This window comes from Coenobita brevimanus, chromosome 22 (assembly GCF_032717465.1).
Source record: "Coenobita brevimanus isolate Jiangsu-jjx chromosome 22, ASM3271746v2, whole genome shotgun sequence".
Lineage (NCBI taxonomy): Eukaryota > Metazoa > Arthropoda > Malacostraca > Decapoda > Coenobitidae > Coenobita > Coenobita brevimanus.
In genome coordinates, this window is record NC_136975.1 from 423,476 (window position 1) to 450,563 (window position 27,088).

General features: G+C 42.2%; 1 protein-coding gene across 1 annotated transcript in view; it reads right to left on the reverse strand.

Moving 5' to 3' along the window:
- The window catches only part of DIP2 (disco-interacting protein 2), a 611,941-nt gene that overhangs the window by 114,924 nt on the left and 469,929 nt on the right, over window positions 1–27,088 (reverse strand). Inside the window, exons 12-14 of the mRNA XM_080266752.1 lie at window positions 24,151–24,360; window positions 11,704–11,844; window positions 10,781–10,901 (exon numbers count right to left, since the gene is read on the reverse strand). Coding sequence (XP_080122878.1) covers window positions 10,781–10,901; window positions 11,704–11,844; window positions 24,151–24,360 — 472 coding nt within the window. The remainder of the gene's footprint in view (window positions 1–10,780; window positions 10,902–11,703; window positions 11,845–24,150; window positions 24,361–27,088) is intronic.

Here is a 27,088-nt window from a genome sequence, read left to right on the forward strand (position 1 = left end):
TGTTGTGAGTGAACGCTCGTCATCATGGCCACCCACGTGCTCACTTTTGTGGTGGTGCCCTACCTGCTGCAGGCTCTCCTGCCTCTTCTTCATGTGTCTGATGATGGCCCTGCCGCCTGAGAAGAGAAAGGGAGTGGTTTTAACTCTGGAGAAGTAGAGGGAGATACTGGACAAGGTGGATGCGGGATGGTTGACCTCACGCATCCTCCAGGAATTCAACCCGGACCAATCAACTTTGTTTGATATCAAGAGATCCCGTGACAAACTCATGCAGTACACGGCTGACTTCTCGTCGAAGAACAAACGCAAAGTGGGGAGGAAGATGATGTTTACTCCCCAGTATGCTGAAGTCGACCACTCCACATTGATTTGGTATCGACAGCAGCGTGCTGCTGGTAAGCTGGTGTGAGGCACGGAGCTGAAGGCTGCTGCTGCGAAGTCGCAAGGCTTCACGACGCCCCAGACTTCAAGGCATCCGAGAGTTGGCTCTTCGCGTTCAAGTTACGACATGGCCTTACCAACTGTAAGTCTCATGGTGAAACTTTGGACGCCAATGAGAATGGAGTAGAGGAGTTCTGGCACAAGATGAAGGGCTTGATCGACAAGGAGGACCTCACTCTCGGTCGAGTCTACAGCGCTGATGAAACTGGATTATTCTATCGCCCTTTGCCAACGTACACTCTAGCCAACAAGACAGAGAAGCATGTACCTGGCTGCAAGCAACGGATATTAGCTTTGTGTTGTGCCAATGCTAACGGCATGCACTGGCTCGAACCTGTTATTGTTGGCCGTGCAAAGCAGCCTCAGTGTCTTCATGGGGTGATGGATGCCTTTCCTGCCGTTTGGTACCATTCTGTGAAGGCATGGTTCACTGCCCAGATCTACAAAGACTGGTTCCACTGCCATTTCGTCAAGGAGGTCATCAATTACCAGACAAAGACACTGAGAATCCCGCGTGACCAGGTAAAGGCCCTCCTTCTCTTGGATAATGCACCTGCCCACCTGTGCAACAAGGACTTGGTGGCTGCGAATGGGCGCATTAGGTGCATGTTTATGCCACCTAATATGACTGCTCTCATCCAACCAATGGACCAAGGAGTGATCGTGGCACAAAGAGGCTGTACCGAAGGAAGTTTTTGGACAAGGTGATGGCTGCTCTTGAGGATCAGGACGAGCACATGGAGGGATGGGACTCGCGCACCCAGCGGACTGTGGAAAACATTCGCTGCTACAACATCAAGTCTGCAATCTACAACTGGGCCAGTGCATGGAAGGAAGTCCCTGTCAAGACTCTAGAAAATGGTTGGTCTCGTCTGCTTCTCGGAACGGATGTGGAGCACGGTTTCCTAGGTTTTGACGTGGACGATTTCCATGCACGTCTATGTGCGCATGGCGACGATGTTGACATGGACAAAGTGCATGAGTGGTTGGATGATGACGAGGGCAATCCTGGGTATCAGACCATGTCTGACATCGAGATTGCATCTTCAATTGCAGGTGTCAGTACCCAACTTGAAGATTCCGACGAGGACGGCAACGATAACGCGGACTCCTCTCAGTGTGACACTACTCTAGCCATCCCCAAGCTAAGTGCACTCCGGGAACACGTAGAGTTCATTCTTGACTACCTGGAACACCCAGACTGCGACAGGGAGATGGGGCCCTTGGGACTTGTGGAGGAAGTGTGCACTTTCAGGCAGCGCATTATTAATCGTCAAAATCGTTGTTCCTTGCATTAATCAACCATTGACAGCTTTTACAGACCCGGGACCCTTGCTGTGCCCAGCCCTGGCTCCACACTATTGCCTCCCCAAGAAAGGCCCTCATCCTCCGAGCCACAGCCCAGCACATCAGGAACGGTGGAGTTGCCACTGGATGTGAGTTTGCGCCTCTCTTCAGACTCATCTGCAGTGGGTAGTCCATCACCACGTCCCAGTGATGCACCCCTAGGCCACCTGCATCAGCTACTCTCAGACTCTGACAGTGAATAAACAGCAAGAACTCGCCACTACACCACACAGGAATTTACAGTGTTGTGCTGTGAAAAAAACAATGCGCGGTGGTAAGAAATTAGAATTCTGAGTGCAAAGACTTAAGTGTAGAGTGCAATACTGATTTCATGGACATTCAATGGAGTGCACATGAGACTAGAGTGTGTAGTGTTAAGAAAATGGATTTATGAGTGCAAAGACTTAAGTGTAGAGTGCAACACTTATTTCCTTAAGGTACAATGGAGCGCAAATTAGACAAGAGTGTGTAGTGTTAAGAAAATGCATTTATCAGTGCAGATGACTAAGTTCAGTGCAAGACTTCATGTACAGTGCACTGCAGGTGCTTCAGGTACTCCTTTTTACTGTTAGAGTCTGAGAGGAGGCAGGTTATTCATCGAGATGGCCAGGGACTTGTTGTATGTACCCAGAATGTTTCATACTGTACTGTATTTTCCATACTTACCTCTCAAATCTCATTTCACTTTCTTATGTCCCTTATTGGTGTGAATAAGGTCTTAGGTGCTATGCATGTCCAGTAGGGAGGTGTTTTTCTGAGTTATGCTAGGTTAGGGTCCATAAGTAACCAGTCCAGGAGCCAGGGACTTGTTGTAAGTACCCAGTATGTTTAATATTGTATACAGTATACTCACATCTAAAACCTCATTCTCTGGTTCTTTTGCATTTATTTCATTCTTTTATGTCCCTTACTCGTGTGAATTGGGTCTTAAATAGGTATTATGCATGTCCAGTAGGGAGTTGTATAGGTGTTTTTTTTTAAGTCAGGGTAGGCTAGGGTCCATAATTACAAGTCCAGGAGGCTTGGGCCCACTATCCGGACAGGACCACTTTCCGGACATGCCTTTGACTCGATTACATCGTATAGTGGAGGGATTGCTATATATATATATAGGAAGAAATCAGCGAAAGTGGATGTATGTGGAATAACTGAAACAAAATGGAGAGGAAAAAGTGAGAGAATGGGAATATGGATGGGGTATATGTGCAGGAGTAGGTGAGAATGAGAGGGCAAAGGAAGGAGTATGTATAGTTGTGAGTAAAAGATGGAACAGGAGCATAAGACAGTATGGATCAGTTGGGTCATGGATTGTGTGGGTAAAGTTGAAAGTTGGAATACAAAGGTGGGCGATTGTGTGTGTGTATGCACCAATGCAAGATCGTGCTAGAAGAGTGAGAGAAGAGTTCTGGACAAATGTAGAAATGTGCATGGAAAAGTTTGGAAGGAATGAGAGAGTGTTTTTGATTGGTGATATGAATGGTAAAGTTGGGAATGTGAAGGTGGATGGAATAGTTGGTGAGTGGAGTGTGCCTGCTGAGATAGATGAGAATGGGAGTGCGTTAGTGGACATTTGTGCTGGGAGAAGGTTGGTGATAGCCAATACCCTCTTCAGGCATAAAATGATCCACAGGTATACATGGCGAGTGATGAGAAGGGTGGGTGGTGAACTGAATGAAAGGAAGGCGATGATTGATTATGTGTGTGTGGATGAAAGGATGCAAAGATGTGTAAAGGATGCATGAGTGTACAGAGGTTGGGGGAGTGGACTTTCTGACCACTACTTGGTGGTGGCCAGAATTAGAATGCAAGTAAGATGGAGGAATAGAAGAAGGGAAAGACGAGAGGAAGAAGTAGTTGCAAGGAGAGTGGAAAGGTTACAAGAGGATGAGAAAAAGGCAGAGTATAAGAGAGAAGTGGAGGAACGATTGGGCAAATATGAATTGGAGCAGATGGGAGACGTGGAAGATGTGTGTAGGATATTTACAGAAGAAATATGTGTAGCATGTGATGTGGTGTGTGGAAGGAAGAGAAGACAGAGAGAGGTGCAAGGAACAGCGTGGTGGACTGGAGAGGTGAAACAGGCTGTGGCACAAAAGAAGAAAGCATACAATGAATGGATGAGAAATAGGGGCGTGGAAGAAGTTGAGAGGCGGAAGAGAGAGTTATATGTAGAAAGAAAGAGAGAGGTGAAAAGATTAGTAAGAGAGAGTAAGAAGAGAGTGGATGAGGAATTTGGAAGGAATTTGAGTGTAAAGTGGAGGGACTGTAAGAAAATGTTTTGGAAAGAGGTGAAAAGAGTAAGAGAGGGTGGAAGTGAAGTTAGCAGGGGAGTAAAAGATAAAAATGGTAGATTACAAGTGGAGAAGGGAGAAAAAGTGAGCAGATGGAGAGAACACTTTAAGGAATTGCTGAACATAGAGGATGGAAGTAATGCGAGTATAAGTGGCTGGGGAATGGCTGGGAGAAGGAGGGAGATGAGAAGACAGGAAGAAATCAGTAGGATAGAAGTTGTGCAAGCAATGAAGACAGTTAAATTGGGGAAAGCCCCAGGAATTGATGGAGTGTGTGGTGAAATGCTGAAGCATGGGGGAGAGATAGTAGTAGAACGGATGTGGAAGATGTGCAGATTGACCTGGGAGGAAGGTAGAGTCCCGGAGGATTGGAAGTCAGGTATAATTATTCCCTTGTACAAAGGAAAAGGGGAAAAAGAAGTGTGTTGTAATCACAGGGGCATTTGTCTTCTTAGTATAATAGAAAAAGTGTATGGTAGGATACTTATTGACAGAGTTAGAGAAAGAACAGAGAAATTACTTGGAGAAGAACAGGGAGGCTTTAGGAAGGGAAGAGGCTGTGTAGATCAGATATTCATTCTTAGATCTTTAGTGGAAAAGTTTCTAGAGAAGGGAAAGAAGGTGTATGTGGCTTTCATGGATTTGGAGAAAGCATATGACAGGGTGGATAGACAAGGATTGTGGAAAATGTCAAGGATATATGGAGTAGATGGGAAGTTGCTGAATGCTGTGAAAAGTATGTCCGATGATGCGAAGGCTGCGGTGCGTGTGGATGGTGAACTAAGTGAATTTTTCTCTTTGAAAGTTGGGTTGAAACAGGGATGTGTCATGTCTCCATGGTTGTTCAATCTGTTCATGGATGGGGTAATAAAAGAGGTACAAGGTAGGATAGTGGATGTTGAAGTGGCCCTGGTGAGAGAGGATAGTGTTTGGAAACTCCCTGTACTGTTGTTTGCAGATGATACTGTGTTGTTGAGTGAAGACGAAGGGGAGCTGCAAGGATTGGTGGATGACTTTGGGAGAGTGTGTAAGAAACGGAATCTAAAGGTGAATGTAGGGAAGAGTAAAGTGATGGTCTCTGAGAGAAGTGAAGTCAGTGAATGTACAGCGAGGTTGGATGGTGAGGAATTGGAAAATGTGAGTACGTTTAAGTACTTGGGTAGTGTGATGAGTAAGGATGGAGGTTTGGAGGGTGAAGTGCTTGAAAGGGTACAGCAGGGAAGAAAGGTTGCTGGTTCTTTTAAAGCAGTGATAAGAAACAGGGAAGTGAGCATGGAAGTGAAAAAGTTACTACATGACAGTATTGTGATACCAACTCTAACGTACGGAAGTGAAGCTTGGACGTTGTTTGAAGGACACAAGTCGAGAGTGAGAGCAGTGGAAATGAGTTATTTAAGAGGAACCTGTGGAGTCACATGGAGAGACAGGCTGACGAATGAGGATATAAAGGAGCGTTGTGGTGTGGATGTGGATGTGATAGGAAGCGTTATGAGGAAACACACAGAGGTGGTTTGGCCATGTGGAGAGGATGGAGGGTGAAAGACTGACGAAGAGAGTGTATGTGAGTGAGGTGGAGGCCGAGGATGAGATGGAGGGATGGGGTGGAGAGGTATATGAGAGAGGGGGGTGTGAGTTGGGAGCAGGGCAGTGAAATGCCGGGGGACAGGGCAACTTGGAGGTGATTTGTTTGTGGCCACCCCAAACGGAATTAAGGCGTCTGGCAACAGATAGATAGATATATACAGTATATATATATATATATATATATATATATATATATATATATATATATACCAGGAAACCATTCACTATGCTGGGTGGTATCCATATAACCAAATTTTGGCACCTGGTGGTTTAGTGGGTAATTATTGCACTCCAGTCGGATTAAGCTGGTGAAGGTTTATATCCAAGGGATGGTTGGGGTTGATTGCTCATGTAATGCCACTCAGGGATGAGTGAGGCTGGTCACTCTCATCTTAAATGTCGGGACCAACTGCCTAGCCCCATGCTCCTACGCTCCTCATGGGGCAATGTAGGATTGGGTGATGATGATGATGATGATGATATATATATATATATATATATAGTACCCTCGCGTCCAACACGTTAATACTGTCATGCACAGGTCCCGTGTTGGGCCAAAAACGTGTTGAACAAACAACAGAGCTTATGGGGACAAATGAATTATGTCAGCAACTCTAGGAAAAGTCACCCTAAATACCTTTTGTTTAAAGAACAAGTAATGAAAAAGAGGACTTATGTACGTAGCGGGAAAATATGGAAGCTGAAAAACCAAGTAGTAAGGGATGCCTTCTATAGTGAGTTGAGGAGAGTGGTGGCTGAACAGGGAGCTGTAGACAGAGGCATTAATGAACAGTACAGAGCCATCAAGAACAGTTTCTTGAGAGTTACTGATGTAACATGCGGCTGGACAAGAGGACCACCAAGACATAAAGTAACTTGGTGTGGGATGAGGGTGTAGAAGCTGCAGTTAAGGAGAAAAGAAGGCTTTTCCAGGAATGGAAGAAGGGTGGTAGCAAAGAGGAATATTTGGCTGCCAAGCGTAGGGCTAGAAGAGAGGTATACAGGGCAAAGTCTGAGTCACAGAGACAATTACTTGATAACCTAAATCATGGGGAAAGGAAAAATATATTTAGGGTGGCAGGTCAGGTGAAGAGGGATAATTGGGATATTATACTGTAGGTGAGCAGTGTGTGAAGAATGATGAAGGAAGGGTAGTGGTGAACAGTGAGGATATTAAAGATGCATGGAGAGAGCATTATAACCGGTTGTTAAATGAGGAGTTTGACTGGGACAGGGAAGGTTTGGAGCCAGCAGATCCAGTGTCTGGCCCTTGACTTTTGATTGATACTGCTACTGTGAGTGAGGCAATAGGCAGGATGAGGGTGGGGAAGGCAGCAGGTGTGTCTGGATTGACTGCCGAAATGTTGAAGGCCTCAGGCAATATAGGGGTGAGTTTAGTCACTGACCTGATAAATAAGATTATTTACGAGTGTGTTGTCCCAGATGATTGGCTGAAGAGTGTAATTGTAAATGTGTATAAAGGGAAGGGTGATGCCCTGGAAAGAGGAAATTATAGAGGTATAAAGCTTTCAGATCAGATAATGAAGGTAATGGAGAGAGTTTTAGAAGGTACGATTAGAGAAAGAGTGAATATTGATGAGATGCAGTTTGCGTTTACGCCAGGTAGGGGGACCACTGATGCCATATTCATTGTTTGACAGCTTCAGGAAAAATATATTGGTAAGAGAAGGGATCTTTATTTTGTTTTTGTTGATTTGGAAAGGGTCTTTGACAGAGTCCCTAGAGAGGTGGTGAAGTGGGCAATGAGAAAGCTTGGCTTGGTGGAGTGGCTGGTTAGGGTGGTTATGGCCATGTATGTGGGTGCTCACACCCAGGTGAGAGTGAATGGAGATTTGAGTGATGAGTTTTCCGTGAATGTTGGTGTGCATCAGAGGTCAGTCTTGAGTCTTATGTTGTTTATCATGGTACCTGAAGCCCTTTCACGTGACTTTAGAAACGGACTCCCGTGGGAGTTGTTGTATTTTTTTTTTTTTTTTTTTTTTTATGTGTCCGACTCAGGGCATAGGCTTCACAGCCTGCTATCAAGGCCCAGCAGTCCTCCTACATACCATACACCTCTACATGTCACCACTTCGGTGCTAATACCCACCGTCCATATTGAATACATGCTAGGGCTGTCTCATGCAGGACTGGTGTATTGGTATTAGCAGGGGTATGCTGATGATTTGGTGTTGATTGCAGAGAACGAAAGAGAGGCGGAGGAAAGGTTTAGGAAGTGGAGAGATGGTATGGGGCACAAGGGTTTAAGGGTAAATGCAGATAAAACAAAAGTGATGATATCTAGGGTTGGTTGCGGTACTGTCAAAGACGAGGGAGAGTCGCCATGTGCAGTTTGTCACAAGGACGTGGGAAGTAATTCCATCTTGTGCGGTGTGTGTGATAAATGGGTGCATAAGAGATGTAGTGGTATCAAAGGTAGACTGCGAGATAATGCTGATTTTATGTGTATGGCGTGTCAGGATGAGCAGGTGGAGATTGTCAGACGTGAAAGGATTGAACTGGCTGGTGAATCTCTTGACTGTGTGGAAGAGTTTTGTTATTTGGGAGACATGTTGTGTGCTGGAGGTGGGGCTGGAGCTAACTCTGTGGCTAGAGTGAGAAGTGGTTGGAAGAAGTTCAGGGAGCTCTTGCCTCTCGTGACATTGAGAGAGCTCTCCCTAAGTGCTAAGAGGTCTTTGTATGCAGCATGTGTTAGAAGTGTAATGCTGTATGGTAGTGAGACCTGGTCAGTGAAGGAGGAAGATATTCGCCGGCTCAGATGTACAGAAATGACAATGATTAGGTGGATGTGCAATGCGTCCCTGCATCCAAGGCCTGGAGGGGCTGGGTTTACAATGGAAGAGTTGAGAGGTAGGATGGGACTGGAGTGTATTGGTGTTGTGATGAGGAGAGGTAGATTGAGGTGGTTTGGACATGTGGAGAGGATGGGGGATGATAATTGGGTGAGGAAGGTGTGAAGTGTTAATATTGGGGGTGAAGTTATGAGGGGTAGACCGAGAAAGACATGGGACGAGGTCATTAAGTGTGACCTTAGGGTTAAGGGACTGAACAGGGAGGCTGCAATGGATCGTGCAGCATGGAGAGCCGCCATTAGGTGACCAAGGCCGACACATGCAAGCATGTTGGAGCCTTTAAAAACGAAACGAAAACGAAAAAAAACGATACCTATATATATATTGGTACTACTGTAATTATAATAAACAGTACTGTACTATGAATGATAACTAACCTTTTAGGATAGTGTTGGTGGGCTTGCTGGGAATGGAAGGTGGTATCCGAGGCTGTAGGTGGTCGTTCTGGGTCCCCGGAGGATGGCTGCTGGCGTCACTAGCGGGTAATGGCTGCTGCTCCTCCTCAACCTCCCTCATAAATCCTTCAAAATTCCTCTCCCCTTTCTTCTTCCTCTCGATGATATCTAGCTTGGTGGCCTGAGGGAGGTGCCACAGCTTCTTGGGGTTCTCAGAAGGCTTCCTAAGCATCGTGAGCAGGGTAAAATGCAGTAACAAGGGCAGAAAATGCAGCAAGAAAAAAGCACCATCCAATGCGAATTATGCGACTGAGTGGTGCTGTGGCGGGAGAAATTTAAACAAAACATCATGTGAGAACAGAAGCGTTTTTAATTGGGCGACATCACAATCACATCGCGATAGTGGGCGGGGGAGGCTACTTGATCGAAAGTTTTGATTGGCTGTCAGCATCGCGGGAACGTCCAGTATGACCATGTTGGACCAGGGGTGATCGTGCTAGAGGTGAACTTTGCGGATTTAGCCCGCTTCTCGGAGCTCCATCCTTGTTATGCTAACGCACCCATGTTACAGTAATTAAATCGTATTAAATCATACTAATTTTTTGCTCTCTGTGCTGGACGCGAATCGTGCTGGACAAACGCGAGTTGGATGCGAGGGTACTATATATATATATATATATATATATATATATAAATATATACAGTAGGCTTGCACAGTGTGCGAGAGATTGGGCGGTCCACGACCTCGCGCACTGGGAATGTGCGTACTGGGAATACAAAACCTTATGGGAATAATTACATACCTGGACATTTTTTGGCCCTTAGAGACATAAAAAAGGTCAAATTTTTCAGACATTGTACTACAGATATAGCTGCAATAACAAAAATATGGGCAGTCACCTTAACAACAGTTGACAACAGGCCTGATGGATTTAAACAAGAGTTCTGAGGCGCGGCAATGCACTTACAGTGCCCCAAAGACAATGGTTATTTGTTAGGCCTATTTCTCAAAAGAAATATGATTTATGTATTATTCAAAAAATTCTGATATGAAACAAATTTCATTTATAGTAAACTTTACTTATTTAATTGGGGCCCCCCCAAAGGCAGAAGTGGGGCCAAAGCAGTTACTTGTATTCAGAACCAGCCCTGTAGATATCCTGACAATTCACTCCGTCACGAGGGCGTAATTACTGCAGTGAAAGAAGTCTTTCCTAACCGTAAATACCATGAAATTATCTGGTAATAAATAAGAGGGAAGGGGGGGTTAGCTATGATCTCTATAATCATTATTCAACCTGTGCATGGTAAGGAACTCTTCCATCTTTCTTCAGGGTAATTTATATATCTGTTAGCCTTTGCTATCTCTGAATTGCATACTTACAATCTCCATCACCATTCTTTGTCTGCATCTCTCTCTCTTTCTCTCATCTCCAAGCTATCCCCCTGTTACCCTCATTATGTCATCTGTTGGCTACATGTTTTAGTAAAATTTACCCTACTATGTTATCCATCTGTTAGCCACCTAGTCAATAAAAGAATAATGTGACCTGCCATGTTATCCATGTGTTAGTTATTTGTTCAATTAAACATATGAACTGTCTTGTTAACAATCTATTAGCAGTCTGCTCTATTAAAATATGACTTACCATGTTATTTCTATTCTCAAATTCTGGTGATCAAATCCTTTATACCTGTCTATTTCCTTATCCAAGAAGCACTATTTTGATCTTTTTCCTGTGCTGTTCAATAATATGCTTTTGATTCCTATATTAAAGATCAAGTATATCAATCTGATCTTATATCCTAGGTTACAGAACAGTTTTATTAACATTCCACCATAAAATACCTTTAAATCTTGTGATCATATGCATCCATGAAGCTGGGTTGACCTTCATGACAGAGTAAGGTATGAAGATGACATGCATCCCATTAAACACTGAGCACAGCATTGAGTGCCACAGCCCAACCTGTTAATAAAGCATAAGTAATGTCAGGTCAGATACTATGTACCTCTCCATTAGTATTCACAATCTTACATTTTGCAGATGTATGAAGTCTACTTCACAACATACGTTTTTTACACTTAAAAAACCTGGTATGCATACTTCCACACAGAAGTTTACATGAGTAAACTCAAACTATCATAATTATCTATGAAAAATAGTTTGGACAGTCAACAGCAACCACATCTGAAATAAGCCTATATATTTACTTATAGCCAGATACCATAATCCCGAATTGATGGCTGTTAGATTTTGAGTTGGTTGTTTTACAGGGAGGGGCACTAACCCCCTGCCAACCCACTTGCTGACATGTAGGGAACAGGTATGGGTTGGTTATATGGTTACCACCCAGTGTTGTTAATGATTTCTTGGCTTACAGGAAACCATTGGGTTTGTCACTCAGTGTAAAGTTACCTGTGATGGAAAGAAGAGTAATAAAAAGTGACAGGAAAGATGGGAGAAGGAAGAAAGGAGGGCAGACACAGAAAAAGAAAAATAATGGTGAAAGAAGAAGTAGACAGCTCTACATCAAGTGAGTAGATGATATGCTGCCTACTTCTTCCTTCACCATTATTTCAGTAAAATCAGAGAACATTATTCAAGGTGACAGTCTCACCATAAGAGGCTGAGAACAGTAAGGCAATCCAACTGTGAGTGTTAAAACAAGAAAAATCTATATAAGCTTGATGCATACACTAAAAATCAAATGAAAAAAATATTTTCAAATCTCAATATGACAGATACATAAAAAAAGACTGATTCTCACCTCACGCTTGAAATCCAGGACACATACTGCAACCTCGCCTTCAGTGTAGTTGCAAGCAGATGTTAGAGTGCGACAATGGGCCAGCATTGCACTCTTAGTTACCACTACACCCTTCACTGACCCATCCTTGTCTGTACAGTACTGGGAAGGAAAGATGAGGCTGTAAAGTCAGGATATGTGACATAAAACACATTTACAGAAAAAATTCCTCTTGCATGGGTAAAGATTTAACCTATGGTACTGCTCAAATGGAGTCCATATACTGTACACAGAGATCCATTTTCCTTCATAAACATCTATTACGTTTACCAAATCTCTGGTGTGATTCCAACTTGCATACTACAGGCTCTCTATGATTCCAACCAACTTACAGATATGGTTCCTTAGGGTACAATCTATAGTACCAAAAAGAAGTAAAGAAAACATACAACGGTGGCTTTGAGGGGGCTTCAAGTACTAAAAAGCAAAGAAAAAAATTACCTTAATAAATTACTTGTTATTCATATCCCACTTCTCCTTCTCTCTACCTTTCTCCCTCCTCTCCTTCTCTCTGCCTTTCTCCCAATTTCCTTTTCCTACCTTGTAGAGGTAGGTGGGTGTCTAACTGGGTGGTTTACTATCACAGTCGAAGTGAGACAAGAGTGTGTAATGCACCCATGGCTGTTCATCACATAAACATGGATGAGGTTATGAGCCTTTAAAACTCGAGTTATGGAGTGGGATGACGCTAATAACGAATGGTGAAGGGCATCTGATGCCCCCATGGCTATTCATCACATAAACATAAATGAAGTTATGAGACTTTCTCGAGTTATCAGGTGGAATGATGCTGATAATGAATGGTGAAGGGTGTGTGATGCCCCCATCGCTGTTCATCACATAAACATGGATGAGGTTATGAGATGTTAAAACTCGAGTTAAGGAGTGGGACGATGCTGGTAATGAATGGTGAAGAGTGGAGAATCCCTAATCCAATCTATGCAGATGATGCTGTATTACTTGCTAATAGTGAACTGTCAGTGAGCGCTGCTCTTTGACAGTAAATGTGCAAAAAAGCAAAGTGATAGTTGTTGAGAGAGGTGACTCTCAGCATTAAGTGAACACAAAGAGGGAGGGAGGGAGAGAGAGAGAGAGAGAGAGAGAGAGAGAGAGAGAGAGAGAGAGAATCTGAATTAGTGAGGGAGTTTAAAGTACCTGGGTGCAATAACAGAGAAGAAAGGTACATGTGCAAAGGACGAAGAATGTAGAATATGACAAGGAAGGAAAGTGGCTAGTGCTATGAAGGCATTAATACGGTTAAAGTTCCAAGTACTGCAGCTCTGAGAGGCTTGCATCAAAGGAATGTCTGGTGCCTACTGCAACACACAAGTGTGAGAAAACTGTGTGGGAGGAAAATGAAAACTCAAGAGTGTGAGCAGTGGAAATTGGTCTGTTGAGGAATGTGTGTTGAGTGCAGAGTGGCTAGGATGAAAAATCATTTGATTAAAAAAAGATAAGGCACGAAGAAGTCTGTGGAAAACGGAGTTGAAGAGTGTATGCTTACTCTAAACATGATGGTAATATGGAGAGAATGGATGTACAGTACAATCCCAGTTACTTGGGATCCAGACAACCTGAAAAACTCACGGGCTGGTAAATATATAAATAAAAATATAACACTGAGTGCCAATTTGAATGCCCCCCCTCCCCCTGCACAGGACAGTCAGGTGTCATGTGAGACTGCATGAAGTTGGATGATGTGAAATGAGGGCATTTCTGGCCATGGTAGTTTCCTTGTTAATCCCCTTCCCAACCCTCCTCCCCCCCATCTCCCTCTCTCTCTCTCCCCTCATCCTCCATACCTTGCCTCCAAAAATCTTTTTTTTTGTTTTTTAATGCAAGAAAGAAGGAACGAAAGGCAAGGAGTCCACAAGGTGTTCTCTCCAAGAAAAAACAAAACCAAGATAAGGGAACCTTCATTTCAAGATGCCTAGACATACTGTGTTTGAAAGACTGGATACTGCTGGCAGTAGGAAATACAGACACAGGGAGACAGTTCCAGGGCTGACCTGTTGCATACATGAAGGACTGGGAGTAGCAGTTAACTCTTGTATTAGAGAGTTGGACAGAAACGGGATAAGAGTTTTATGCTAGACGGGTGCTATGCACCCGCAGAAGAGGTGAAGGGATGCAAGTAGACAATTCAGTGAAGCAGTGACCATTGACATACCAATGGAAAAGATATAAAGATGCAAAAGTGTGGAACACAGACCAATGTTGAAGGAAGCCAGTAAGAGCAGGAGAGCCTTTGACTCCACCTTGTTAAGAAGAGCTGTATGTGGGAAGCCTCCCAACACGTGAGAGTTGTACTCTACACAGGGATGAATAAAACCTGTGAATAAAGTCAACAACTGTGCAGGGATAATGAAGGCATGGAGTCGGCTTAGTACAACTAAATTCTTGAAAGCAGATATTACAAGAGAGGTAATATGTTCTTTCCACGATAAATTCCAAGAGAATGAAACCCCAAATACTGTACGTTTAAACATCATGCAAGATTAAGGTAGATATTGTTAAAAATTAGAGGGTATTCATATGGAAGATGTCAAGCTGATAGGTGTATGAACTGAGTTTTTGATGTGTTATAAACAAGATTACTTTTACTCCAATCAGAGAAATGAGCCAAGTCAGACATTAGGTGTGCCATTGCCTCATCCCTTGTTTGTCGAAATAACTGCTGAGTTGGGTGCTGCGGGAAGTGAATGGAAAGATGAAGGGTGGAGTCATCAGTGTAGGAGTGGGTAGTGTTAGAAATGCAGCTAAGAAGGTCACTGATGAATAAAGGAAGGTGAGTTGGTGGTAGGACAGAACCCTGCAGAACACCACTATTGATAGCTCTAGGAGAAGAACGGGGGCCGTCAACAACAGCAGACATAGAACGACCAGAAAGGAAGCTAGAGATGATGGCCCAGATAGAAGGACAGAAACCGTAAGAGGACAGTTTGGAAATTAAGGATCTATGCCAGACTCTATCGAAAGCCTTTGAGACGTTAAGTGTAATGGCAAAGGTTTTGCCAAAGTCCTGAAAGGAGGATGAAAAGGAGTAAGAAAGGTAGGTGGGAAGATCGCCAGTTTGAGCGTCCCTAGCAGAACCCAAACTGACGATCAGAAAAAGGGCTCCGATACGAATGATCCTTTAAAATTTTTTTTTTGTAGCAATAGACTCAAAGGCTTTTGACACACACGATGTTAACCTGTTCCATGCCATATATATATATATATATATATTGCCAGGTGCCATAATCCAGTAAGGGGTGGCCATCTGACTCTGAGTTATTTGTTTTACAAGGAGGGGCACTAACCCTCCACCAACCCACTTGTTGACACGTAGGGAGCATGTATGATTTGGTTATATGGTTACCACCCAGCGTTGTACATGGTTTCTTGGCTTACAGGAAACCATTTGGTTTGTCACTCAATGTAAAGCCACCTGCAATGGAAAGAAAAGCAATAAGAAGTGACAGGAAAGACAGGAGAAATAAGAAGAGAGGAGGGCAGGCACAAAGAATGATAAAGGCTAAGGAAGAAGTAGGTAGCACTACATCAAGTGAGTGGATGATGGTCGCCACCACCTATATATATATATATATATATATATATATATATACAGTACTCGTCAGAAGTATTCAGCGTTGTCCGCCGGGCGCGCAATACTTATGGCCCAAAAAGAATCACCCATTTTTGGGGGTAAGAATTGAGCCACAAGTTTGAGCTCCGAGCATGACGTCACGGTAGCCTGAGGCCTTCCGACACGCTGGTTGGTTCCCGCCTCAGTCGCCCACGGGCTGCCTGAGAGAGAGGAACTCCGCCGAGTGTCCCTCTCAAATTGCGCCATTTTTTACCGAGTGTCCCGCAGTGTTTTGGCCTTTAAAACTTTGTTATGGCACCTACCCGTGAACTATCGAGTGAAATCATATCCCAGATCATTGCTCTAAAGGAGGCAGGCCACCAGACAAAGGAAATTAGTGAATTGGTTGGTGTGGCACGATCGACAGTGCGTCGTTGGTGTGCGCGGTTTCGGGAGGAAAACAGTGGTGAAGTTCCCACAAAGAAACCGAGGTCTGGTAGGCCTAGGAAAACTTCCCCAAGGTCTGTTAATGTTTTAAAACGTGCAGTGGAGTTTAATCCTCGTGTGAGTGCAAGGAAAATTAAGGAGAGCAACCCAGAAGTGTTTGGTGAGGTGTCAGTGAGAACAATGTCTCGTAGGGTGCATGAGCTTGGTTACACAAGTCACAGGCCTGTGAAAAAGCCTCTTCTCTCTAGCAGCCAGAGAATTCGTAGGTTTGCCTTTGCTAATAAATATCTAAACTGGGGTGAGGAGCAATGGTTGTCAGTGTTGTGGTCTGATGAGGCAACGTTTAGTGTTACCTGTAACAGAGGAGCACGCAAAGGTAGTGACCCACTTGACCCACGGTATGTAGAAAGCACATTTAAACATCCTGATTCACTCATGGTATGGGGTTGTTTCTCAGGGAAGGGTTTGGGGAAGCTTGTTGTACTTCCCAAGAACCTCAGAGTGAATCAGGATGTTTACCTGGAGTTTCTGTGTGATCATTTACCAGACTCCTTCGAGCTAACAGGTGCACGAGTGTTTCAGCAGGACGGTGCACCTGCTCACAAGGCCAAATCAGTCACCAATTGGCTTCGTGACTGCGAGGTATCAATCATGACAGACTGGCCAGGAAATAGCCCAGACCTCAACCCGATTGAAAACCTCTGGTACCTCGTAAAGAAGAGTCTCCAAGGGAAGGACGTGAGCTCTCTGCCTAAGCTGGAAGCCGCCATTCGTGACTCCTGGGACAAAATACCGCTCCAGCACCTCAGGAGCCTCGCCCTTTCACTTCCAAGACGTCTCAGGTCCGTGAAGAAACATAAAGGCTACCCTACGAAGCACTAAAGGTAAATAAAATACATTATTTATATGTTTTTTCAATGTTGAAAGGTTTGTTTCTCAGGAGGGATGCAGGGCGCTCCATACTTCTGACGAGCACTGTATATATATATATATATATATATATATATATATATGGACAAACCTTCAGTGGCCCAAAATGCCAACTCTGTACATATCTGGGCATGGTTCTGTGCACATTTGCTCAAAATTATTTGAGTCTGCCCTAGCTGCATGAATGAAAATGGGAAGACAGACACCCCTCCTCCTCTCCTATGAGTGATATGTGTGTGTGTGTGTGTGTGTGTGTGTGTGTGTGTATTTACCTATTTGTAGTATACAGGAATTGAGCAATGCTCGTGTTGTCCTGTCTCCATGTCCACATTAATCATGTCTACCTTTACACACATGAATGTTTTTCTCATGCACCACCTCTTTGTCTAAGTCATTCCAAATATTTAAGTATTTACCTAATATACCTAATTGTGATATACACGGAATGTGCTATGATCATGGGTTTCCGTCGCTGTTTCTCAATAAGTCAAATTTAGCTTTAAACTCATTTAAGTTTTTAGACTGGACGATCTCTTTGTCCAGGCTATTCCATAAGTTTATACTTCTGTAAGGAAAGCTATATTTCTTGATATCCTTCAAGCAGCTTGACTTTTTCAATTTCATTCTGTGTCCTCTTGTTGCTCTCTTATCCCATACAAACAGATCTTCTCTGTCAATTTTATCTACTCCCACCATGGTCCTGAACACTGCAATCATGTCTCCCCTCTTTCTCCTTTCCTCTAAGGAAGGCAAATCCAGTTTTTCCAGCCTCTCTCTGTATGACAGGTCTGTCAGACTGGGGACCATTTTGGTTGCTGTTCTTTGTATTCTCTCAATCTTGTTTATATCTTTCTTTTTGTGTGGGGACCACACTACCGCTGCATATTCTAACCTGGGGTGGATCATGGCCACTATCAATTTTTTCATCATCTCCTCATCCATATAATGAAATGCTACTCTTATGTTAGTCAAGAGTTTATAAGTCTCTCCAACTATCTTGTTAATGAGCTTTTCTGGTGACAAACTATCTTGGACTAGCACTCCCAAATCTTTCTCTTCTCTCCTTTTTGTGATTAATTCATTACCCAACAAATAATTCAGTGATGGCCTCCTGGTACTTTTTCCCATTTCCAATATTTTACATTTCTTTACATTAAATTTCATTTCCCACGTCCGGCTCCAACTGTGTATCCTTTCCAAAACCTACAGCAGTATTTTACAATCCTCCTCAACCTCTACCTTCCTCAAGATCTTTACATCATCAGCAAACAGACTTGCATAACTGTTCACTCCATCTACCATATCATTTATGTAAATCAGGAACATTACTGGCACCAACAATGAGCCTTGAGGGACTCCACTTGTTACTTCCCTCCATCCAGACATCCTATCCTTTATTACTGTCCTCATTTGTCTGTCTCTCAAAAAGTCTCTCATCCATTCCAGAAGTTTCCCATTTAGTCCTCCTATATATTCTAGTTTCCACATTAGTCTCTTATGAGGTACCTTGTCTAAGTCTAAGTACACACAATCCACCCAACCATCTCTCTCCTGTACCACGTCAATCGCTCTTGAGTAAAAGCTCAACACGTTAGACACACAAGACCTTCCACTTCTGAATCCAAACTGATATTCAGCCAAAATATTCATCTCTTCCAGATATTTTATCCATCTGTCTTTCAGGATTCTCTCACACAATTTTGCGACCATGCTGGTTAGAGACACTGGTCTATAATTCAGGGGTTCTTCCCTGTTCCTCCCTTGTAAATTGGTACCATATTTGCCCTCTTCCATTCTTGTGGCACTTTCCCCTCTTCCAGTGAGCATACAATTAAACTGTGAATTTTATCCGCCAGTTGTTCTCTGCATTCCTTCAGTACCCAATTAGAAATTCCATCAGGTCCTGGGGCTTTCCTTACATCTTGAGTTTCCAGTAACTTATACACTTCCTGCACCTCCACTTTTATATCTTTCATCACCGGAACATTTCTAATCACTCCCTCCCCTTCCACAAGCTCCTTTTCTTTAGTGAAAACTGACTGGAAACATTTGTTGTGTGTGTGTGTGTGTGTGTGTGTGTGTGTGTGTGTGTGTGTGTGTGTGTGTGTGTGTGTGTGTGTGTGCTTACCTAATGGTATCTTTACAGGAATGAGTCAAGCTCGTACTGTCCCGTGTCTTAAACCATTTTCATCATGCATCTCCTTAAATTTATCAACTGTTCTGGCACACACTATTTCATTCGGTAGTCCATTCCATTGATCAACTGCCCTATTTGGGAAACTAAATTTCCTTACGTCTTGATCACCTCTCTTTTTATGCAGTTTTTTGCAGTGTCCTCTTGCTGATGCTTCCCCATAGGTTATATATTCATTTATGTCTATTTTCTCCTTCCCTGATATGCATTTATATAGCATAATCATGTCTCCTTTTTTCCTTCTCTCCTGTAGTGTTGGCTGATTCAGTTTTTCTAGTCTTTCTTCATAGCTTAGTTCCCTTAAGCTTGGTACCCATCTTGCACCAGCCCTTTGAACTTTTTCAATCTTCTCTATGTACTTCTTGAGATGAGGATTCCAGACTACTGATGCATACTCCACGGTTGGTCCGATTAAAGATGTAATTATCTTTCTCAGCATGTCTTCATTTATGTATGTGAATACTATTCTCATACTGCAAGCAGTGTATACAGGTTCCATACCTCCTCATTTATGTGGTCAGCCGGAGATAGTCTGCTATTGATAATCACATCTAAATCATTCTCTTTTTCTGATAACTATAGGGTTTTACTTCCTAACTTCTAATCCCAGTCTGGACTTTTCCCACTTTTACGAAACTTGATTACATGATACTTGTCCACGTTGAATTCAATTTGCCATGTATTACTCCATTCATGAAGTTAATTTAATTTTTCTCGTAGCTCTCTACAAGGGTCTGTGTTAGTAATTCTCCTTTGTAGTTTTGCCTCATCAGCAAACATATTTAGATAGCTTTCATTTCCAATGTTACAATCTATGTCATTTATATACACTAAAAACATAATTAGTGCCAGCACTGGGCCCTGTAGAACTCCGCTAGTCACTTCCGTCCATGATGAGTAATTTCCCCTTAGTACTGTTCTCATTTCCCTTTTTCTGAGAAAATCTTGCATCCAACAGTACAGTTGGCCTTGGATTCCTCCCTGATGGTACAGTTTCCATAAAAGTCTTTGGTGTGGTACTCTGTCAAATGCTTTCTTGAAATCTAGACAGATACTGTCCACCCACCCTTTTCTTTTCTGTAATGTTTCTGCAACTCCTTCATAGTAGCTCAATAAATTAGTAACACATAATTTTTCCTTTCTGAAACAAAATGGACTTTCTGTTATCATATTGTGTTCTTCTAAATGGTTTACCCAAACTTTTCTTATCAGCTTTCCCAGTATCTTACAACACTGGTTAGCGATACAGGTCGGTAGTTGAGTGGATTTTGTCTATTCCCTTTCCTGGGTAAGGGAACAATGTTTGTTTTCTTCTAAATATCAGGTAGTTTACCTTGACCCAAGGATTCCTTGAATATTAAACATAATGGTCTACTTAACTCCTTTGCACATTCTTGTAGCACCCAACATGAAATTTCGTCTGGACCATTTGCTTTTCCTTTGTCTGATTTACTTAACTCCACTTGTATTCTTTTTCTGATATTTGTATATATGGTAATATGTTTGGGCATGCATGTTCCATATCATCCCCCTCAAAATTATATTCTTCTGTAAAAACTCATTGGAAATTCTTATTTAGTGCTTCACAAATATCTTTCTCTTGTGTACAGAGGATCCCTTCATTCATAATGGATTGTATTTTATCTTTTACTTTGGTTCTGCTTCGGATGTAGCTGTAAAATAGCTTTGGTTGATCACTACTTTTGTTTATGATGTCTTCCTCAAACTGTTTTGGATCTTCTCTCCTTACTCTTGTATATTCGTTTCTTGCCTGTTTATAGTGGTTATAAGCCCTTTCACTATTGTGTCTTCTGTATCTATTCCACAACAAGTCTCTTTTTTCTTTTGATTTTTTAAATTCTTTAAGCCAGTTTTTTATTTTAATTTCTGTTTCTCTGTGCCGAGCGATGTAACTTTGGACTCCTATTTCATAAAGTTCACAGAATTTTCTATATATACCATTTAAATCTTGTCCTCTAAGATCTTTTTCCTGACCTATTTCTACAAAATATTTCTTTAGGTCATGATAGTTGCCCTTTTTGTAGTTAAGGCTCTTTTTGTAACTTTCATTAATTTTAACTATGTCATATGCAATCCTGAAGTTGCAATTTAATACTGCATGGTCGCTTTTGCCAAATGGTGGGTGGTACATAATACTGTCAATACCATTTTCTTGCGTAGCAAATAAGATCTAGTATTGATGGTACAACAAGTCCTCTTTTTCTGGTGCTTCTTTTACATGTTGCATTAGCAAAAACTCCTGCACAAGATCCAGGAGCTTTGGGTCCCAACAGCTTTCCTGGCTTTTTATATCTAGAGTATTTCAATTTATTGTTGTAGTGAAATCTCCAGATAGTATAATTCTTTCAGATTCTCCTCCATTTTATGTTGTAATGTTCTTTAACTCTGAAATGTACTCTCCACCAGGTCTTCATATTCACCTTTTTCCCAAATGTTTGATCTGGGTGGCATGTGTATATTAATTTGCGACAATTACTTTCCCTTCAGACGTACTCATCTCTACTGCACTCAGTTCTGCCTGTGAGGGTATATCTATTTCTATTTCTTTGACTTGCAGATTTTTCCTTGTTAATATTATAATTCCTCCCCCTTTTTTTAAGTTCCTATCTCTTCTCCATATATTGCATTCCTCTAGGTTTAGGGTGTCGTTTGATATCCTTGATGTTAATTTTGTTACAGTTAGGCAAACAATATGTGGTCCCTTTTCTTTAATCATTCATCTTTGGTAATTTAGATACCATTCCATCTACATTAGAGTACATCAACTTAATCATCTTGTTTACATACTTGTCATGACCTGGGTCTACTACCTTCCTCCTTTTTATTCCCTCCTGTTTATGTACCACCTTCATACCTGCAATCCTATTACTCTGTAAAAAAAAAAAATTTATTTTTCTCTTCCTCTGATCTTCCCTCATTCTTTGTTTCTGCCTCCTCCCTCTTCTCTTTTAGTAATCCCAGTTCCTTTTGACTTAGGCATCTTTTTATCCATCCATTTTTGAAATCCTCTTTCTCAATAAGTTTGTTTGCATTTTTTAATATTTCCTCCACAGTCTCCACAGTGTTTAAACTCTGGAAGGTTACTTTAGGGGCCTTGATTTATTATGGGGTGGAGAGGTATATGAGAGAGGGGGGTGTGAGTTGGGAGCAGGGCAGTGAAATGGTGGGGGACAGGGCGACTTGGAGGCGATTTGTTTGTAGCCACCCTACACGGGATTGAGGCGTCTGGCAATAGATAGATAGATAGATTTATCTCTCATATTTCCCTAGCCTTTTGTGTTCCTCTATGTCTTTACTACAGATTTCCTCTGATACTTCCTTCAATATGCTCATTACATTTGCCATCTCCTTTTTGTCTCTCAAAATCTTGTTTTTTACTTGTTCCTCCTCTATACCAGTGATTACTATAGATTTGTTGATGTATGCTGAATCTCTGACCAATTTTGGACTGTTTTGGATTATTTTCTTCACTTCCTTTTTAATGCTCTTTTCTTCAACTCTTGTTTCTAAGTCGTTCTTTACTTTCACCATTTCAGCATATGTGGTTTCCACATCATTTTTATAGCTTTGTATTGCTTCATTCACCTAGGTTATCTTCTCAGTATCACTGCTATGATGTATCAGAGTGCTTGCCTGCCTTACTGTCTCTGTATCATTTCTGAACTCTTCCTTAATACTCTCATGGTTGACAACTGTGCTTGCCATTTTACTAATCTTCCTTCTAAGTGCACCCACCTCAACTGACAGCTGATCTCTTGTTGTGTGTTTCTTGTTAACCTCCTTTACTAATTTTTCATTTTCCTCCTTCTGCATGTGCAACTGCTTCTTAATTTCATCCATTTCACTCTGAAATGTCTTCTCTAATCTGTACACTCGTTCTATCAGCTAATTGTACGTCTCCATTTCCACCAGTTCCTGGTAGAAATCATCATCCTGCTCTCTACCTTTATCCCTTTTCTTAACTCCTTCCAAATTTGATTTGCTAAAGATGGTGGTAATCTTGTGGTACTAAGAGAAAGATTCTACTTACAATTTTGCATTCCTGTACGTCACAGACAAAACAGTAAACACTAAACAGCTGATCTGCTTGTTTGGCACATCAGCACTACTTTGTTGTATTCTGTTATTGGAACAACACTTTTACTTAAACTTTCTCTTTTATATTAGAACACTATTTAGTTGGACCAAGTACACAGCCTGACTCATATAAAGATATTATTTAGGTATGGCCATTTGTGGCCGAGATTAACCAAGTGCGGAGCGATGTGTGGTACATCCTGCCTGTGTGTGTGTGTGTGTGTGTGTGTGTGTTTATTTTTTCTTTCTACAGATGATGGAAAGGACATCTGCAGTGATTGCTGGACCACTGAATTCTGTGTAGCCAGAAAACAAAATCAACCTAAGTTTCATCTTCACCATAGTCGATATTGGTCATAACTTCACTGAAACACTGAATCGGAAAGATTAAATGTTGTTCCTCTGATATCGCATTATCATTCTGTCTGTTATTTTAAACCATGAAACCCACATTCATTGAGGATCATTGCTATACTGTAATTTCTTGGCTACTGGTTAATCTATGAAATGATTCTAACATAAACTACACCAGTGCTAATGTACACACACTCACAAAAGTATCGTTACACCTACTGCATGATACAAATTGACACCATGAAAGAAACGTTCGCTAACTGCCTTCCTCCAACTCTACCGAGACAGCTGGATTGTTCAGTACGAAACTCATTGAACCTCCCTGTAACAGTACTTTTTTGAATGTGTGTACATGCTGGGAGTCCTATACACAGTGACTTACAGTTAAATGAGGGTAGAACAGACTCCAATTCTTCCTCCATGGGTGGTCCACCTTTTTATGGAGGCAACCGTATCTACTGTATTGAGTAGAGCCCAGATTCTAAGGGGTTGAATAATGAATGAATGCATGTGGCATTTCACTGGGCATTCTGTTACTTAGTTTTACCATACTGTATAATTTCCTTTTCCTGGGATTCTGTAGACCACCTTACCCTACCTGAAGGTGGGAAACAGACGCAGGATGATGGTGCCGAGATGATAATTATACGTGTAAAAGCTCACACTCCCTTTTTGTTCTAGAAGTTGCAACACTGCTCACAGATCATGCAGAAGTTTCCAACTAGTAAACTTGCTCCAACCCTTTACCTTCTTCAGCCTAAGCAGTTTCTCTCCAATAGTATTAAATTACCAACAACAAACAAGTAATTATCCTTACTTCTATATATGCAGCAGTATCATCAGAATGCCTAGGTGGTGTCTGCCAATCTTTTGGTGGCTTGGGCAGGTGGTCTGTGATAAACCAAGTTAGTTTGGGCCAACCCTTAAAAGAGACAACTTCTCCTGCACTTGTCTTTGGGATTCCTTTAAAACAAGCCTCGGAAGTAAGGGCCACAGACACACCGCAACTTCCCAGGAGGAATCCAATCTGGTGGGGAAAGAAGAAAATACAGAGCCATGCATATAGTCTCACCCTAATATCCTCAGAGTTAACAAATGACTTCCAAAAAAACATGTACAATTTGAAATTACAATATCTAGCTATGCACTAATGGTCTATACACACACCTGTACACTACTACAGAAATGGTTACAACAACTGGCGTGTGGAAGCTGCTGACTCAAATTAATGTGCAGATTATTATTCCTGCAATGTTGTGGACCAGTATATTCCATCTTCTGACATATGACCACAACATTTTAAGTCAAATTCTGTTAAAGAGAAGCTTTGGTTCAATTCAAGTCAGCACACAAGTTTCATTTCATTTGTTCTGTTTCGTTTAGAAAAGCCTCCAACATGCATGCATGTGTCAGCCTTGGTCACCTCATGGTGGCTCTCCATGATGCTCAATCTCTGGCAGCCTCCCTACTAAGTGCATTATCCCTGATGTCACACTATATGACCTCATTCCAGGTCTTTTTCGGTCTACCTCTTGCAACCCAACCCCTAACATTAACACTCCTCACTTTCTGCATGGAACTGTCATCCCCCATCCTCACCTGCCCAAAACATCTGTCTATCTCTCCTCATCACAACAACAATACACCCCAGTCCCATCCCTCCACTTAAATCTTTCATCATGAATGTGGCCACCACAGGCCTTGCACTGGAAGCACTGCTCATCAACCTTATCACTGTCAGTCATTTCTATGCATCTGAGCCTGCGAATATCATCTTCCTTTACTGACCAGGTCTCACTACCATACAGCGTTACACTTGTAACACATGCTGCATACAAGGATTCTTTAGCATGGATGGAGAGACCTCTCAATGTCAGGAGAGGCAACAGCTCCCTGACCTTCTTACAACCATTCCTCACTCAAGCCACAGAGCTAGCTCCAGCCCCACCTCCACCACATAACATATCTCCCTAGTAACAAAACTCTTCCACACACTCAAGAGACTCACCAGCAAGATCATTCCTGTAATGCCAAACAATCTCCACATGCTCTCCATGACACACCACATACACGAAATCGGCATTAAATAGCAGTCAACCTCTAATACCACTACAACTCTTATGCACCCACTTATCACAAACACTGCACAAGATGGAACTACTTCCCACACCCTTGTGGCAAACCACACATAGCCCTTCTTCCTCTTCTATGACTGTACTGCCACCTATCCTAGATCACCTTTTTTTTATCTGCATTTACCCTCAAAACCAGTGTGACCCATATCAGCTATCCAACTAAATCTTTCCTCTGCCTCCCTTTCATTCTCTGTAATCAGCACCAAAGCATCGGCATACAACATCTCCCACAAGAAGCCAATTCTGAAGTAGTGTGAGAGGGCATCAAACTCCATGATAAATAATATAAAACTGACCCTGATGCACACCATTATTCATGGAACTCTTATCACTCAAATTTCTATTCACTCTCACCTGGGTGCCAGCACCCAACTACATGGCCATAACCACTCTAACCAGTCACTTCTTGATCCCAAGCTTTCTCATTGCTCACTTCACCACCTCACTAAAGACTCTGTCAAAGCCTTCACCAAATCAACAGAGGCAATGTACACATCCCTTTACTTTCTTATACATTTTTCCTGAAGCTATCGAACAATTAACATGGCATCGGTGGTCCCTTCGCCAGGCATAAATCAAAACTACACCTCATCAATATTCACTCTTTCTCTAAACGTACATTCTACAACTCTCGCCATAACCTTCATCATCTAGTCCGAAAGTTTTATGCCTCTGTAATTTCCTCTTTCCAGGGCATCACCCTTCCCCTTGTACACATTTACAATCACACTCTTCAGCCACTCGTCTGGGACAACACATTCACGAATAATTGTACAGTATTTATCAAAGCAGTAGCCCAGACGGTAGAGAGGTGGCCTGCAGTCCTACGGACCCAGGTTCAAATCCTCGCTGGGGCAGGGAACAGTTTAAGGATTTGAATTTAATAAAAGCAGACTTTACTAATCTATCAGAAGACCCGCCAACATGTCACAAAAATACCCCTGCTTCTACCGATACACCAGTCTTGTATGAGACAGCCCTAGCATGTATTCAATATGGATGGTGGGTGTTAGCGCCCAACTGGTGACATGTAGAGGTTATGGTATGTAGAACTGCTGGGTCTTGGGAGCAGGCTGTGAAGCCTATGCCCAGAATCGGACACATTATTATTTAAAAAAAAAAAAAAAAAAAAAAAAAAAAAAAGCTAACCACACTCCCATATCTTCTGAGGCCTTCAGCATTTCAGTGGTTAACCCAAACACACCTGCCACCTTCCCCACCTGCATCCTGCCTAATGCTCTGCTCTCAGTAGCAGCATCAATCAAAGCAATGTTACAGATGAATATGTTAATGTAACAAGAAAAAAAAGTTATATAGTGAATTTATTTGAACATAGTAAGTGGAGCTTAAATGTGTGTCCATTCTTGCTGCTGATCAGGTGTTGTTATGAGAACTCTGGTATAAACAGCTCATCATGTTTCCATTCTATATTTATACTAAGCAGCTGTACGTAATATTAACAGGTGATTAATCATTCATTCATTATCATCCAATCCTACCTTGCCCCATCAAGAGCACAGGAACCTGGGGCTAGGCAAGTTGGTCCTGACATTTGGGATGAGAATGACTAGCCTCACTCATCCCTGAGTGGCATTACATGAGCAATAAACCCCAACCAAC